The sequence below is a fragment of the Mchenga conophoros genome, linkage group LG23 (assembly GCF_057382185.1).
Source record: "Mchenga conophoros isolate Kocher_MC1m ecotype Shallow Benthic linkage group LG23, M_conophoros_male_GT1.1, whole genome shotgun sequence".
Classification (NCBI taxonomy): Eukaryota; Metazoa; Chordata; class Actinopteri; order Cichliformes; family Cichlidae; genus Mchenga; species Mchenga conophoros.
This window is the reverse complement of record NC_140547.1, coordinates 19,553,265-19,571,388: the sequence shown is the minus strand read 5'-3', so window position 1 is coordinate 19,571,388 and position 18,124 is coordinate 19,553,265. Positions and strand designations below refer to the sequence as shown.

Sequence of the window (18,124 nt, the reverse complement as noted above, 5' to 3'; positions counted from 1 at the left end):
ACACAACACAACGCAGAGTCGAGGAGTCTGTTTGGGCCGAACTGTTGCAGCGGGATGAAGCAGAAACCGGTTACACTTGGGCATAACCTCTATTCTTGCTTCTCTTTGGCTTCCACTAAAATTTAAAATAAAAAATAAATTTAAAATAATCCATCTTAAAATTCTATTATTAACATAAAAAGCTCTATATGCCCAGGCTCCTGCTTATATGGCCGAGCTCTCAAGTCACCTGACCAGGGTCTTTTAACTGTCCCACGTTCTTATTTTAAATCCAGAGGTGAACACTAGGGCTGGGCAATGCGTTGCCCTTAAGGCATTTCTCTGAATAAATAGGTTCATAAGTTTGAAATAAATAATTCTAAAAAGATTTGCCATTAAAAAATTAATATGTGTTGTTAAAATGAATAATTCATGCTTTACATACGTTTTAGTTAAAAGGAAAATTTCGCTAAAATGTATTTCCTGTTCTGGCGGGGCACTTCCGGTTCCGGTCAAGTACTTCCGGGTTTTGGTCAAGCACTCGGTTTTGCTGAGAAACAGGCTCCTCATGCTAAAGGCAGTATGGAGATGTAATCAAATGCCATCTCCTCCGAATTATCAGGCTGGAACGCCGTAAGTTACTTTATATGACAGTTTATACAGATAACTTTGGATATTGATGTATATTTTTCTAACATGAATGTTTTAGTAATGCACTTTATTGATGTAAACATCCATCTGCCTGTTGAGATGGAGTTTATTTTCTGTCATTTCAGTTTTCACCACATGTTCATGGAGACAATTAAACAAGCTGCAACTAAACTCCAGGGTCTTCATTTGTGGTTTAACTCGGTGTCACCAACATCCTCGTTGAAAACACTACAGTGAAAAGGCGCCTACTGATGATTCATCACGGTCAAAATGGCATCCAGTAACAAGTCTGCATACAGTTTAAGGACCAGCCGCTCATCTGGATCAGCAGTAAGCGCTGCCCATGCTCGAGCTAAAGCAGAGGCTGCCAAGGTGAGAGCATGCTATGCAACAAAAGAAGCACAGTTAAAGGTTGAAAAAGCTCAAAGCGAACTGAAAAAGGCAAAAATAGATGCGGAATTAGAAGTGTTAACATTACAGAGGGAAGCTGATACTGCTGTAGCTGAAGCAGAAGTGCTAGAGGAAGCTGAAGCAATACAAGAAGAACCTGAGAGTAGAAAATCTCCATCAGAAAGTGTAAAATTAGAACATACAAATGAATATGTACGATCTCAAATGCTATCTCCCAGTCCACAAAAATTACCAACCACTTCTTGCCCCCAAGCAAGCTCACCCAACACATTTGTAACGTGGCATCCCTCTGAAGAAGGCAATTTAGAGCCACAACCCATCGACTCTGAAACAAGGCTTACCAAAGATAATATCGCTGCTCTAAATAAGCCAACCCAGCTGAAAGGTGAAACAAAACCTAAAGTGGAGAAACAAAATACCCCTCTCAACCCATGCGGCTCACCATTCATACCTCAACATAACTATAACACCACAGCCAGCATTTTAAATCCAGCAGAGCCCTTTGCCCAATACATGGCACGTCGAGATTTAATAATCTCAGGCCTTTACCAGTTCGACGATAGGCCAGAGAACTACAGAGCATGGTGCTCTTCGTTTACCAGTGCAACAGCTGAGGTCCGACTCACCCCCATTCAAGAGCTAGATCTCATGACGAAGTGGTTAGGGAGGGAGTCAAGTGATCAGGTGAAATGCATACGTTCAGTATATGTCAACAACCCCACATTAGCTCTATGCAAAGCATGGGAAAGACTGAATGAATGTTATGCAGCATCAGAAACAATCGAATGGTCACTTTTCCAACGGTTGGACAGTTTCCCCAAAATAACAGTCAAAGATCATGTCAAGCTACGTGAACTAGGAGATTTACTGCAAGAGATTCAAGGCGCTAAGGAAGACGGCCATCTGCCTGGTCTACTCTATCTGGACACTTCTCGTGGAATTAGCCCAATCGTAGACAAACTCCCATATGGACTTCAGGAGAGGTGGATGTCACACGGCTCTCAATATAAAGAGAACAACCAAGGCTGTTTCCCACCTATTGAGTACTTCTGTGAATTCATATGTAAAGAGGCAAAGAAATGCAATGATCCAAGTTTCCAACAGCAAAACTTAAAACCAGAAAAACCTTTTGCAAAAACTTAAATTCCAGCAAGCCAATTACTGTACACAAAACCAATATTTCTCCCCCTAACAAGGACTTTAACCGGAACTGCCCACTGCATAACAAGCCACACCCGCTCAAAAGATGCAGAACATTGAGGAATAAACCACTGGACGAAAGAAAGGCCTTCCTCAAAGAGAAAGGAATATGCTTCAGATGCTGTTCTTCAGACACTCATCTTGCGAAGGAATGCAAATCTTTAGTAAAGTGTTCTGAATGTGACAGCACAAGTCACAACGCAGTCATGCATCCCGGTCCTCCACCACAGACCAACAAGGCTCCACCTCCAGCACAAAAGAATGGCGGGGAGAGAGAAAACAGTCATGACACGGTTGATGTCACAACAAGCTGCACAGACGTGTGCGGTCCAGGTCAGTGGGGACGTTCATGTTCCAAGATATGTCTCACATGGGTGAGGTTACAAAGACAGAGCTGTTAAGGCATATGTTAAGGCATATGTAATACTAGACGATCAGAGCAATCGTTCTTTAGCCAAGCCTGAGTTCTTCGAACTTTTTGACATTAAAAGTGAACCTTTCTCCTACAATCTTAGAACATGCTCTGGTGTTGTAGAAACATGGGGTAAAATAGCTGAAGGCTTTCATATCGAGTCACTGGATAGGTCAGTGGTGATCCCTCTACCATCGCTCATAGAGTGTCAGGACATTCCTAACAATAGGAATGAAATCCCAACTCCCAGCGCAGTGCTACACCAGCCACACCTCCGTACCATAGCAAAGTACATCCCTGAGCTAGACCCTAAAGCCGAAATACTCCTGCTACTAGGGAGAGACATTTTACAGGCACACAAGGTCAGGCAGAGAATTAACGGCCCCCATAACGCCCCCTTCGCCCAGCGCCTAGACCTAGAGTGGGTTGTAGTTGGGGAGGTCTGTCTGGGTAATGTTCATAGGCCTACAGTCAGCACACTGAAGACAGTCGTTCTGGAAAATGGCCGCCCTACAGTTTTCAAACCATGCAATAGCCTTCTGCAAGTCAAAGAAATGCCACACACAAACAGGCCAGGTAAAGCGCCCGAACAAACTCTGGGTCAAACGGTTCTTAACCGGACAGATAACGACAACAAACCAGCTCACTCAAAACAGGACACTCTCTTTCTAAAAATGATGGACAATGCTATTTACAGAGACGTGGACAACAGTTGGGTCGCCCCACTTCCATTTAAGGAACCCCGCCAGCAATTAACAAACAACAGACAGCAGGCGGCCACAAGGTTCTCCTCCTTAAAACGCACCCTTAATAGGAAACCTGAAATGCAGGAGCATTATGTGGCCTTCATGAAAAAAATCCTCTCCAATGGTCATGCCGAGGTGGCCCCCCCACTGGAAAAGGGAGAAGAGTGCTGGTATCTTCCAACATTTGGAGTCTACCACCCACAAAAACCCAATCAGATCAGGGTTGTCTTCGATTCTAGCGCCCAGTACTTGGGTGTCTCACTTAACAATGTCCTCCTTACTGGCCCTGATTTAAACAACACACTTGTCAGAGTTCTTCTCCGCTTCCGGACAGAAAGTGTTGCAATCATGGCAGATATACAGCAAATGTTTCACTGTTTTATGGTACGCGAAGACCACCGCAACTTCCTCCATTTTCTGTGGCATAGGGACAACGACCTAAACAACGAAGTTGTCGAGTACCGGATGAAAGTCCACGTGTTTGGCAACTCAACATCCCCCGCTGTTGCCATTTATGGACTATGCAAGGCCATCAGAGCAGGTTCGAAAGACTATGGTGCAGATACAGTAAAGTTCATGGAGAGGCACTTTTACGTAGATGGCAGCTTGATCTCTGTCCCCTCTCCTGCTGAGGCTATAGACTTGCTTCAAAGAACACAAGCCTCACTCGCTGAATCCAACCTATGCCTGCATAAGTTAATTTCCAACTCTCAGGCAGTTATGCAGGCCTTCTGCCCAGAAGATTGTGCTCCTGTCATTAAAAACTTAGATTTAAGTGGTGAAGAGACACAATCCCAGCGAAGCCTTGGACTCATTTGGGAAATAACAAGAGACACATTCACTTACTCAGTGGCCACCTCAAGCAAGCCATTCACTCGCCGTGGCGTATTGTCCTCTGTCAATAGCGTCTTCGATCCCCTGGGCCTATTGGCACCCGTTACAATCCAAGGAAGGGCCCTACGCAGAGAGCTTACTTCAGAATGTTCAGATTGGGACGTACCCCTTCCAGAGGACAAACAAAGCAGATGGAAACGTGGAGAAATTCCCTTCAGGATCTAAGAGAACTACATGTTCCCAGAACCTACACATCCACCTCACTAAGTCGAGCAAAGCGAAAGGAACTGTGTTTATTCTCAGATGCTTCTACTAAGGCCATAGGAGCTGTAGCCTACTTAAAGGCAGTTCAAACAGATGGGAAGGTCGAGGTTGGGTTCATAATGGGCAAAGCAAAACTAGCCCCACTGTCAGAACCTACAATACCAAGACTTGAACTATGTGCAGCCGTCTTGGCAGCAGAAATGGCTGACCTCATTCAAGATGAGTTGGACTTAGACTTTGATGCAGTGCACTTCTATACGGACAGTAAGGTAGTGCTTGGCTACATTTGTAATGAGTCAAAAAGGTTTTACACATACGTTCACAACAGAGTACAGCGCATTCGCCAGTCATCAAAGCCAGAACAGTGGCATTATGTGCGCACAGAGGAAAATCCAGCAGACCATGCGTCTAGGTCACTGTCGGCATTCCAACTAAAAAAGTCCAGTTGGTTCACCGGACCACCCTTCATCCACCATCCTGCCGCAGAGACAACACAACTGAGTGGAAGGTTTGACCTGATTGAACCAGATAAGGACTCAGAAATTAGACCAGAAGTAAAAACTTACGTCACTCACCTCCAAGTACTCATCTGTAAGCGTTTTGAGCACTTTTCTACTTTTCAGTCTTTAGTCAGAGCCATAGCAAATCTTATCCACATTGCAAAGTCCTTCAATGGGACTAATCCAAACAAAAAATGCAAAGGCTGGCACAAATGTCATCTGCCTCAAACTCCAGAAGAGAATGCTCAAGCAAAAACTGTAATCTTCAAAGAGACACAGAAGGCATACTTTGAAAAGGAACTTTCTGCCCTTGATGCTGGCAAGCCAATCTCAAAACAGAGCCCCCTCAAGAAGCTCAGCCCAATGTTACAGGACAGTCTCATTTCTGTTGGAGGCCGACTCAAACACGCAGAAATTGAGAGTGTTGAAAAGAGCCCAGTAATTCTTCCAAAAAACAGTCACATCTCCCTTCTGCTCACTCGCCATTACCACGAGCTAACAAGGCACCAAGGTCGTCATCTGACGGAAGGAGCAATCAGAGCTGCTGGGCTGTGGCTTTTAGGCGGCAAAAAACTAGTCAATTCAGTAATCCACAAATGTTTAACCTGCCGCAAACTACGTGGAAAACAAGAACAACAACTCATGGCGGACCTACCCCTACCACCTGAACGCCTAAAAACTTGTCCTCCTTTCACCTACGTCGGCCTTGATGTCTTCGGACCGTGGTCCATAACAACCAGGCGTACCAGGGGCGGAGTAGCTGAAAGTAAGCAGTGGGCCATCATGTTTACCTGCATGAGTTCGAGAGCTGTGCATATTGAGGTAATCGAATCTCTGGACACATCCAGCTGCATAAACGCCCTCCGCCGCTTCTTCGCTCTGAGAGGCCCCGCCAAACAGCTGCTATCTGACCGTGGCACCAATTTTATTAGCACTTCAAAGGAACTTGGAATGGATAAATCACTCCAACCGTACCTAACTATCCAAGGCGACAGTTGGGAGTTTAATCCACCACACGCATCCCACTTGGGAGGCTCTTGGGAGCGCATGATCGGAGTCGCCCGCAGAATCCTGGACTCCATGCTACTACAAAATAAGGTTCAACTGACTCACGACGTGTTATGCACACTCATGGCTGAGGTTACAGCCATAATAAATGCAAGGCCGCTCGTCCCAGTGTCCTCTGATCTAGAGAACCCTTTCGTCCTATCCCCTTCAATGCTCCTTACGCAGAAATCTTGCCTCCTATCCCCACCTGGAGACTTTTCGGATAAAGACCTCTACAACAAACAATGGAGACGGGTCCAAGCCCTTTCCAACCAGTTGTGGACACGCTGGAGGCAAGAGTATCTACCCACATTGCAGCAAAGGCAGAAATGGACCGGGTCACGCAGAAACCTCCAAGTTGGTGACCTGGTTCTGCTCAAGGACAAGCAGGTTGCACGAAACAGCTGGCCCATGGCCAGGGTCACTGCCACATTCCCAAGCAAGGACGATCGAGTAAGGAAAATTGAGGTAAAGACATGCAATCAAGGGTGCATAAAGACATTTATGCGACCAGAAGTTATCCTCCTCATGCCAAAAGACTGAATGCATAATGTTTGTTTAGCTTAGTGGCCTCCCGAAGCCAGGCGGGGAGTGTGTTGCCCTTAAGGCATTTCTCTGAATAAATAGGTTCATAAGTTTGAAATAAATAATTCTAAAAAGATTTGCCATTAAAAAATTAATATGTGTTGTTAAAATGAATAATTCATGCTTTACATACGTTTTAGTTAAAAGGAAAATTTCGCTAAAATATATTTCCTGTTCTGGCGGGGCACTTCCGGTTCCGGTCAAGTACTTCCGGTTTTTGGTCAAGCACTCGGTTTTGCTGAGAAACAGGCTCCTCATGCTAAAGGCAGTATGGAGATGTAATCAAATGCCATCTCCTCCGAATTATCAGGCTGGAACGCCGTAAGTTACTTTATATGACAGTTTATACAGATAACTTTGGATATTAATGTATATTTTTCTAACATGAATGTTTTAGTAATGTACTTTATTGATGTAAACATGCTTCTGCCTGTTGAGATGGAGTTTATTTTCTGTCATTTCAGTTTTCACCACATGTTCATGGAGACAATTAAACAAGCTGCAACTAAACTCCAGGGTCTTCATTTGTGGTTTAACTCGGTGTCACCAACATCCTCGTTGAAAACACTACAGGCAATATGGCCTACAATCCAAATTGCGGTATAATTTGAAGCATGTGCGGTAACGATATATATTGCGATAAATAGATCTTTTCTGTATACCAGCGGTCCCCAACCCCTGGGCCTCGGACCGGTACCGGTCCGTGAGTCGTTTGGTACCGGGCCGCGAGAGTTGAGGCTCAGGTGTGAAATGTATAGTTTTCAGGGTTTTTATTGGTTTTCAGCGTTATTTTGTTATCGATTTTATCGTTAACTCGGTTTTCCTGGGTCTTTTCACGTGTGTTATGAATAAATCTTCGGTACCGGTACTAGTTTTATTTTGTTGCATTTAACCTTAAAGGCCGGTCTGTGAAAATATTGTCGGGCATAAACCGGTCCGTGGCGCAAAAAAGGTTGGGGACTGCTGCTGTATACCATATTTTCTGCACTAAATGGCGCACTTAAAATCCTTCAATTTTCTCAAAAATTGACAGTGTGCCTTATAATCCGGTGTGCCTTATGTATGAATTCTGGTTGTGCTTACTGACCTCAAATTTTATATGTGCGATTTTACGTGGTACATGGCGCTCAAAAATCTGTCAAAAATGTTTTACTACGACTTTGAATTCAATTCAATTCAATTTTATTTATATAGCGCCAAATCACAACAAAAGTCGCCTCAAGGCGCTTCATAGATACAGAGAAAAACCCAACAATCATATGACCCCCTATGAGCAAGCACTTTGGCGACAGTGGGAAGGAAAAACTCCCTTTTAACAGGAAGAAACCTCCGGCAGAACCAGGCTCAGGGAGGGGCGGCCATCTGCTGCGACCGGTTGGGGTGAGAGAAGGAAGACAGGATAAAGACATGCTGTGGAAGAGAGACAGAGGTTAATAACAGATATGATTCAATGCAGAGAGGTCTATTAATACATAGTGAGTGAGAAAGGTGACTGGAAAGGAAAAACTCAATGCATCATGGGAATCCCCCGGCAGCCTACATCTATTGCAGCATAACAAAGGGAGGATTCAGGGTCACCTGGTCCAGCCCTAACTATATGCTTTAGAAAAAAGGAAAGTTTTAAGCCTAATCTTAAAAGTAGAGATAGTGTCTGTCTCCCGAATCCAAACTGGAAGCTGGTTCCACAGAAGAGGGGCCTGAAAACTGAAGGCTCTCCCTCCCATTCTACTTTTAAATACTCTAGGAACAACAAGTAGGCCTGCAGAGCGAGAGCGGAGCGCTCTAATAGGGTGATATGGTACTACAAGGTCATTAAGATAAGATGGGGCCTGATTATTTAAGACCTTGTATGTGAGGAGCAGGATTTTGAATTCAATTCTGGATTTAACAGGAAGCCAATGAAGGGAAGCCAAAACAGGAGAAATATGCTCTCTCTTTCTAGTCCCTGTCAGGACTCTTGCTGCAGCATTTTGGATTAGCTGAAGGCTTTTCAGTGAGTTTTTTGGACATCCTGATAATAATGAATTACAGTAGTCCAGCCTGGAAGTAATAAATGCATGAACTAGTTTTTCAGCGTCACTCTGAGACAGGTAAGCTACAACACTGTACCGCTTGATGGATTGTTGGAGCATTACAGCTACCATAGTCAGGAGCCTCGTGCAGTGTCGCCAACTTAGCGACTTTGTGGCTATATTTAAAATGTACAGCTCTGCTATCACTTCCAACATAAATGAAGACAGAAAACTAAACAGCAGTGACTTTTTTAGGGTTACTGATGTTGGGCTAGCTGGTATATAATGATGTGCTACGTGATTGCTAGCAACACAGCTATGTTAGCATAACATAAACACAGTGACGCTGGAGGATGAATGTTAACTTTTTTCCACTCGATGAAAGTTAACGGGAGGGTTCCTGATGATTAGGGACAAATGCAATCGCATGGCAAGATGCTGTAAACTAACTAAACTTCAGTCAGGAGAACAGCTGAGTAAATCCATCCACAATATGAGGCTAGTCATTAATATGCTGCAACAACATGGGAATAGAGCAGCTGCGAGAGAATTCAACATTAATGAATCAATGGTATGAAAGTGGAGGAAGCGCAGTTTTTGGCTTTCCTCATATTCCAAAACGTGCTTCGTCTCTTCGCTATTACTGTCGCCAGGCATAATTTGCAGATAATATTTTTCTGCTTAACATCCAACTGCTTAAACCCAAACCAGGTGCATATGACCGGCATCGCACCGTTCTTCTTTATGAGCACCGTCTTCTCCTCTTCATGCTTGCAGCCGCTGTGATGCTTTCAGTCAAAACAGGTGCAGCTTGATGACACCATCAACATGTGCTATCGTGGTAGAGCAGTATAGTCAAAATCTCTATCGTTGGCCAAATTCATATTGTTTCTACCGTATACCGTTTATACCGCCCACCCCTAGTGAACACACTTGAGGTTGTAGCGCCCAAACTTTTGACCATTCTGCCAATAAGGTTTGCTGTTTTTTCTAAACGCACTCTAAACGGCACCTATTTGCTTGTTGCTGTGTTGTGCTACAGTGTTGAGATGTACGCAGACACCAACAGATATATACCAACAAACAACAACAAAGCAACACCACAATTAAGGAAATTTGATTCACATGTCCAAATTTAGAAGCAAACAAGCTACCCCAGGGCATGCAGCCTGATTATTTAATATCATATGTCCTTCCTCATTTAGGAAGGACATATGATTTAATTAAATCAAATTGCTGATTTAATTCTCTTCAGTGTTGCCCCTCACCTAGAAGCTTTTATGGTATAAATCCTAGTTCAGATCTTTCTCTGAGAGAGTTACTGCATTCACAAGATTTTCAGAACTTGAAACCTCAAATTTAAAGTTGAGGTCAAAGTCACTGATATTTTTAGTAGCTACATCTATGGCATCAATTTAAAAATTATACTTGACTTATTGTGGTCACAAAGCTGGTCATCCCCATTGCCCACCGGTGTGGTGAAGACAATATGCAATCAGCCTTTCAGGTGTGACGGAAAATATTGTATGCAATTTTTGGTTTTGTTAATTATATCTAAAATCACCAACCTTTGTTCTTGTTTTTTGATGTTTTACTTTGGTAATTGTGGTCACTTCCTTGAAAATTCAACTCAACAAATAATTAGCTTCTAAAGAGTAACTGCCAAACAGTTACTCTGAAACCACTGAGGTCATGGCTTAGACTGCTATTTCATGTCACGAAAAACTCTTGGAAATATTGGCTACAGTAGCTGTCTAGGGGAACAACAATCGACCGGTCGATCTTTGTTGCTTATCCAACATTTTCATTTATGTTTCCCGACTCCTGTATCGTAAATACCAAACTCAGACTTTCTCTAAAAATCTTACATTAAGTTGAAAAAGTTTCATCATCATTTCAACTTCATTCTGCATGGAGTGATTATCACTTAACCCTTTACAGCCGATCGGAGCGGGCACGCTCCATTTTGCGTAACTATTTTTAAATCCCGGTAGCTCTGCAACCACGTAAGCTAGCGCAATAATTTTTTTTGTATATGAAACCGGAGGAGTTGTACTTACATCTGATGCCATCAGCTTGTCCTAGGTCACAGTTTCCTTCCACATATAGCTTTGCAAAAACTGCATAAAAATCACTTGCAGCAACAAAAACATGATATTCCAGAAACACGCTTCGCCGATCCGATCAGCTGTTTGTAACACTTCCTACGTCCATCAGCGCGAACTATCACATGACCGCATGACCTGCCCGAAACCGGAAGTGACGTCATTTTGCGGAAATGTAGTTTTTTTTACGATCGGGGCCTTATGAGCCTATACTTGTGTTTTAAAAAGTTATGTTTGAGTTTATGACTTTCTGTGTCGTTTCTGGGATGCTTAGGACTCATATTGCACTGCTGGAAATAGTTTATTTTGATGCATATGCTGTTATTTTGCAAATTTGCACTATAATATTTATTTTCATTTTTCCTGCAGTGTATAAAAATTGGTGTATTTCAAAAATAAAACTATGAAGACACTCAAAATAAATTTCCTGTGGTGGGAAACTAGTTTGTGCAACTTTTTTGTATTTACAGTTTTGAGGGATGAGCCTCTTAAATTTCTCTAACTAGAAATATATGTTAAAAAAACAAAAACGATTTTCAATTTTTTTGTAGTTTATTGCACTTTTTTGCAATTTATGTAATTACTATGCACCTAATGCAGACATATTAAAATTTAGGCTGTAATGGTTGTATTGATGTATAGCAACTTGAAATGCTCCCAAAAATGGCTCCACAGCATGTAAAAATAATAATATAAGCTCTGGCGGACTTGGTTCTATGGTAGGTCTTAAAGGGTTAAGTTCAGTCTGTAGGTAAAGCTCCGACAGCTCAGAGGAAAATAAACTTGAAATTGAACTTTAACCTTACCATGCTGCGGGCCTGCCTTCCGCTGGTTTCTGCTTCAGACGGAGCCGTCTGCCTCAAGGACGCCGCTCAGCCCACCATGTCTGCAGATGGAGAGAAAAACCACATGAGAGCAGGTCAGACTGAAACCACATGAGGTTTCTGCAAAGAAAAAGGTCTCACTGTGTAACACAAATCATTTCCTTTGACATTTTCACTACTTTCTTTCTTTCTTTTTAACCAGAGCAGGGATACTTCAGAAAACAGACTCCGTTTGATTTGTTGTACACACTTTTACACACACTACACACAAATTTTAACCTTTGTGTTTTAATTAAGCTGATGAACTAAAAGATCAGTGAATTCATAGAATTGCATTAAATATAAAAACTCCAGAGATTGTCAAGGGCATTTAATGTGTGAATAGCAAGAAATATCATCTGTAGTGCTGTGCAATTTGTTCACATGCCTGAAAAACACGAGTTCAAACAGGCAGGAGTTGTTGCCTCCTTTTCAAGTAAGAACTTCACATAAAGTTTGGAAGCATTCCAGCTGCTGTTGTACAAAAGCAAACCTAATGAAGGTCTGAGAAGACGATACTTTGATAAAGTGAGCACAGGTGTTTGGAGGGTTGTGAAAAAAGTCAGTAATAACTGGAACATCTGGTTTAACTATGCATTTTTCTTTCTATTCACTTCAGACTTTTGTCCATGTCCATGTCAGATTTCACTGAAAGTTCTTCAGTATTAAAACTTTAAATGAAGTCAATCAGTTACACTCATACACAAGTTGACCTGAAGAAGATCTGAGAACCAAAATGTTGAATAAAACACCAGGTGGTGAGCTGTTGACAGCTCAGCACCTCTCTTTACCCACGTATCCAAGAAATATGGCTGCAGGTGTGATGATATGATTACAAAATCAGTCATCGATCCGATGTGGGTACAGGTGCCAATTGGACTTATGAATACCTTCATTATGGATAAGCTGTGGTTAGAACAGAAGTTCAATAACAGAACACCAATAGGGGTACAGATCAGACAGTTCGTTCCTTTCATTCACAACCCTCAAGGTATAACCATCAATGGAGTCCAAATTATACAAGAACTGGATTTAAAATCAGTGTGTGATGTATGCGACACACACAGACACACACACCGTTTTTGCTCACGTTTACGTTTTTATTTATAATAACAATGCGCCGTGACAGCTCGTCCCGGTCCAGCCCGCCTCCCGCTCGACTCTGCCGTCACTATATAGACACACAGAAGGAAAACACTCATGACACAATCGCCACCACCTGTGGCTCACCGCTCCACCCCTCCCCTGCAGCTACGCCAGGGACCACACCTCCGTCACACAGTGGTAACAGGTCTGATAGAGTGATTTTTAGGATCAAATCATCATCAGTATGTACAGAAGAGGTCCAACATTGTCTACAGCCATCTGTAAAACATGGTGAAGGCTCTGTCATGGTTTGGGGCTGCATTTCAGCCAAGGGTGTTCGGGAGCTTTGTTAAAATTGCTGAATTATGAACACAGAAAAGTACGGTGAGATTTTCAACCACAGTGCAATTTAATTTGGAAAGCATCTGATTAGCAACAGTTTCATTCATTTTTCAGCATGACAATAATCCCAAACACACTGTTAATGCAGTAAAAAACATACCTAGATAGAAAAACATACAATGGAACCCTATCAGTCATGGATTGGCGTCCCCAGAGCCCAGACCTCAACATTGTTGAAACAGTGTGGGATCATGCTGACAGAGAACAGAACAAAAGGCAGAAACATCCAAAGAAGAGCTTTTATTGTCCTTCAAGAAGCCTGGAGAACTATTCCTGAAGACTACTGAAAGAAATTATAAGCTTGCCTATAAGAGTTCAGGCTGTGCTGAAGAGTGAAGGTGTAAAGGTGTCAAGGTTGCAAAACAGCTGCAAGCTGTGTTAATGCAGCTGAAGTGTTGCACAAAAGCCTGCTGCATAATGTGAGCCCACCTGTACCTTATGATTTTACTTTCACTCATAAAAGGTTAAAAAATGTAACAAGTTAGAGAAAGTCAATGTAGTCTGGTGCACGGTTTGGGCTTCATTTCAGCTGCGCTGACAGTGAAGCACACACACTCGCAGACACACACACCGTTCTCTGTCTGCAGCCACATAACGACGCTCGACATCTGTGTGTGCGCACCTGTGTTTTATCGCCCAGCCGGAGGACTGATAAGGCACGTCGCCTCTTTTCCCGAGGAACTCATAATCCAGCGGAGAGAGAAAACGTATCAGCGCTGCTCGGCAGACACGCACAGAGCTGCCTGACGAGCTGCCACACACACACTCACACACACACACACAGAGTAATTGATGGCTGTTAGGGAGCTGGGATTTCAATAACGGCTCTTATCTCCAGACCGCTGAAGGACAGCTGTGTGTGTGTGTCTGTGTGTGCACACGTGAGTTTGAGTGTGTATGTTCAAGTCTTTGTATGCTTGTGTGCACACATTGCAGTACAAAAACCGTCAAAGTGAGGACATCGTGGCTGCTTCAGACTTGGCATTAGCATTCACGTTAGCCTGGGAAAGCATTACGTCAAGTGTTACCAACACAGCTGGATCTGCTCACTGGGAAATTTATTGGCACAATTTGAGCCAAATTCTCAGAAGAGGAGGAAAGTTTTCTTTCATGTTTTTTAGATCTGTATTTTGAGTTTGTGCATAAAAACACAAGAGTCTGATTTACTTTTCACAGTATAAAAAAGATGTTTTTAACAAAAATACAAATTTTTTTCTTTGTCATCTCTTATCTATGTATTATTTTCCATATCTCAATTGGGACAGCAGCATTGTGACGTCTTTAAGCCTTCTCAGGCAAGAGATGATCTTCAATAATTTCACTGGACATCCAAATTAGCCAGCATCCCCTCTCTGTAAGGTCGTAGTGTCACATGAATTTCTTGTAACCATTTACTGAAGATCAGGCTACGTCACAGACTCTAAAGTAAAATAAAATGTATAATGTCTTCCAATAAAACTCTGTGACTAGTTTAAAAATGTTGAAATACTAAAACATCAAAGCGCACAGTAAACTCACATAGGCTACAATAAGCCAACTAACAAGTTTTCATATTTTTTTTCTGGTAAACATATTAAAAATGTGTCAAAAATCTCCTCCTTGAATCGCTACCTTATCATGGTGGAGGGGTTTGTGTGTCCCAGGGATCCCAGGGGCTATGTTGTCTGGGGGCTTTTGCCCCATGGTAGGGTCTCCAATGGCAAATTGGTCCTGGGTGAGGGACCAGACAAAGAGCGATTCAGAAGACCCTTATGAAAAGGATATCGAGGGAACAGTTTACCCTGCCCGGGACAGGGTTACCGGGGCCCCGCCCTGGAGCCAGGCCCGGGGAGGGTGCCCGAGGGCGAGCGTCTGGTGGCCGGGCCTTAGTCCATGGGGCCCGGCCGGGCACAGCCCGAAGAGGAGACATGGGCCCATCCTCCCGCAGGCCCACCACCCGCAGGAGGCGCCATAGGGGTCGGGTGCATTGTGTGCCGGGTGGCGGCCAGGAGCGGAGGCCCTGGCGGACTGACCCCCGGCTGCCAAGACTGGCAATAGGGACATGGAATGTCACCTCTCTGGTGGGGAAGGAGCCTGAGTTAGTGCGTGAGGTTGAGAGGTACCGGCTAGATATAGTCGGGCTCACCTCTACGCATGGCTTGGGCTCTGGAACCAGTCTCCTGGAGAGGGGCTGGACTCTGTCTCAGTCTGGAGTTGCCCCTGGTGAGAGGCGGCGGGCTGGGGTGGGTATTCTAATATCCCCTCAGCTTGCTGCCGGTACGTTGGGGTTTTTCCCGGTGGACGAGAGGGTTTGTTCCCTGCGCCTTAGGGTCAGGGGACGGGTCCTGACTGTCATCTGCGCTTATGCGCCGAGTGGCAGTTTGGAGTACCCAGCCTTCTTAGAGTCCCTGGGGGGGGGGGGGGTGCTGGATGGAGACTCTGTTGTCCTGCTGGGAGACTTCAATGCTCACGTGGGTAACGACAGCGAGACCTGGAGGGGCGTGATTGGGAGGAACGGCCTCCCTGATCTGAACCCGAGCGGTGCTTTGTTATTGGACTTCTGTGCTAATCACAGTTTGGCCACAACGAACACCCTGTTCGAACATAAGAGTGTCCATAAGTGCACGTGGCACCAGGACGCTCTAGGCCGTAGGTCGATGATCGATTTTGTAATCGTATCACCAGACCTGCGACCATATGTTCTGGACACTCGGGTAAAGAGAGGGGCTGAGCTGTCAACTGATCACCACCTGGTGGTGAGTTGGATCAGGTGGCGGGGGAGGACGCTGGACAGACCTGGTGCACCTAAACGCGTAGTGAGGGTGTGCTGGGAACGTCTAGCAGAGGCCCCAGTCCGCGAGATCTTCAACGCACACCTCCGGCAGAGCTTCAACAGCATTCCAAGGGAGACTGGGGACATTGAGTCCGAATGGACCATGTTCAGCGTCTCCATTGCCGAAGCTGCTGCATTGAGCTGCGGCCGCAAGGTGGTTGGTGCCTGCCATGGTGGTAATCCCCGAACCAAATGGTGGACACCAGAGGTGAAGGGATCCACCAGGCTGAAGAAGGAGTCCTATCGGGCTTGGTTAGCCTGTGGGACTCCGGAGGCAGCCGACAGGTATCGACAGGCCAAGCGGAATGCGGCTCGGGCAGTGGCTGAAGCAAAAGCTCGGGTGTGGGAGTAGTTCAGAGAGGCCATGGAAAAAGACTTTCGGACTGCCTCGAAGAGATTCTGGCAAACCGTCAGGCGTATCAGGAGGGGAAAGCGGTGCTCTACCTGCACTGTGTATAGTGCTGGCGGAGCGCTGCTGACGTCAGGCGGTGGAAGGAATACTTCAAGGACCTCCTTAATCCCACTGACACGTCTTCCGAGGAGGAAGCAGAGTCTGGGGATGAGGGGAATGACCCACCAATTTCCGGGGGCGAGGTCACTGAGGCAGTTAAACAACTTCTTGGTGGCAGAGCCCCTGGTGTTGATGAGGTCCGCCCCGAGTTCCTGAAGGCTCTGAACGTTGTAGGGCTGTCCTGGTTGACACGCCTCTGCAATGTTGCGTGGAGATCAGGGGCAGTACCTGTGGACTGGCAGACCGGGGTGGTGGTCCCCATCTTTAAGAAGGGGGACCGGAGGGTGTGTTCCAACTACAGGGGGATCACACTCCTCAGCCTCCCTGGGAAAGTCTATGCCAGGGTGCTGGAAAGGAGAGTTCATCCGCTAGTCGAACCTCGGATACAGGAGGAACAATGCGGTTTTCGTCCTGGTCGCGGAACACTGGACCAGCTCTTTATCCTCTCCAGGATACTTGAGGGTGCATGGGAGTTTGCCCAACCAGTCTACATGTGTTTTGTGGACTTGGAGAAGGCGTTCGACCGTGTCCCTCGGGGTGTCCTGTGGGAGGTGTTGCGGGAGTATGGGGTGTCTGGCCCATTGCTACGGGCCATTCGATCCCTATACAACCGTTGCAAGAGCTTGGTTCGCATTGCCGGCAATAAGTTGGACTCGTTCCCGGTGGGTGATGGGCTACGCCAGGGCTGCCCTTTGTCTCCGGTTCTGTTCATAATTTTTATGGACAGGATTTCTAGGCGCAGCCAAGTGGCGGAGGGCTTTCGCTTTGGTGGCCTCAGAATCTCATCTCAGATTTTTGCAGATGATGTGGTTCTGTTGGCTACATCGGGTGAGGGCCTCCAGCTCGCACTGGAACAGTTCGCAGCCGAGTGTGAAGCAGCGGGAATGAGGATCAGCACCTCCAAATCTGAGGCCATGGTTCTCAGCCGGAAAAGGGTGGAGTGCCCACTCCGGGTCGGGGATGAGTTCCTGCCCCAAGTGGAGGAGTTCAAGTATCTCGGGGTCTTGTACGTGAGTGATGGGAAAAGGGAGCCGGAGATCGACAGACGGATTGGGGCTGCAGCTGCAGTAATGCGGACGCTGCACCGGTCCGTCGTGGTGAAGAGGGAGCTGAGTGTAAAAGCGAAGCTCTCAATTTACCGGTTGATCTACGTCCCTACCCTCACCTATGGCCACGAGCTGTGGGTAGTGACCGAAAGAACGAGATCGCGGATACAAGCTGCAGAAATGAGCTTCCTCCGAAGGGTGGCTGGCCTCTCCCTTAGAGATAGGGTGAGAAGTTCGGCCATCCGGGAGGGGCTCAGAGTAGAGCAGCTGCTGCTCCCAATCGAAAGGAGCCAGCTGAGGTGGTTCGGGCATCTGACAAGGATGCCCCCTGGGCGCCTCCTGGGTGAGGTGTTCCAGGCATGTCCCACCGGGAGGAGGCCCCGGGGCAGACCCAGGACACGCTGGAGAGATTATATCTCTCGGCTGGCCTGGGAACGCCTTGCTATTCCCCCGGATAAGCTGGAGGAGGTGGCTGGGGAGAGGGAGGTCTGGGTCTCTTTGCTTAGGCTGCTGCCCCCGCGACCCGGCCTTGGATAAAGCGGATGAAGATGGATGGATGGATGGACATATTAAAAATCTTCTTTTTTTTTCATGTGCCAGACCAGATCATTTCTTATCCAAATTATTCTATAATTTCTTCAGGACTTTATCCTCATAA

General features: G+C 45.5%; 1 protein-coding gene across 1 annotated transcript in view; it reads right to left on the bottom strand.

Annotated features, from left to right (window-relative positions):
- Positions 1-18,124, bottom strand: part of LOC146547090 (BCL-6 corepressor-like) — an 82,895-nt gene that overhangs the window by 49,584 nt on the left and 15,187 nt on the right. Inside the window, exon 2 of the mRNA XM_085264154.1 lies at positions 11,553-11,632. Coding sequence (XP_085120280.1) covers positions 11,553-11,555 — 3 coding nt within the window. The 5' untranslated portion in view covers positions 11,556-11,632. The remainder of the gene's footprint in view (positions 1-11,552; positions 11,633-18,124) is intronic.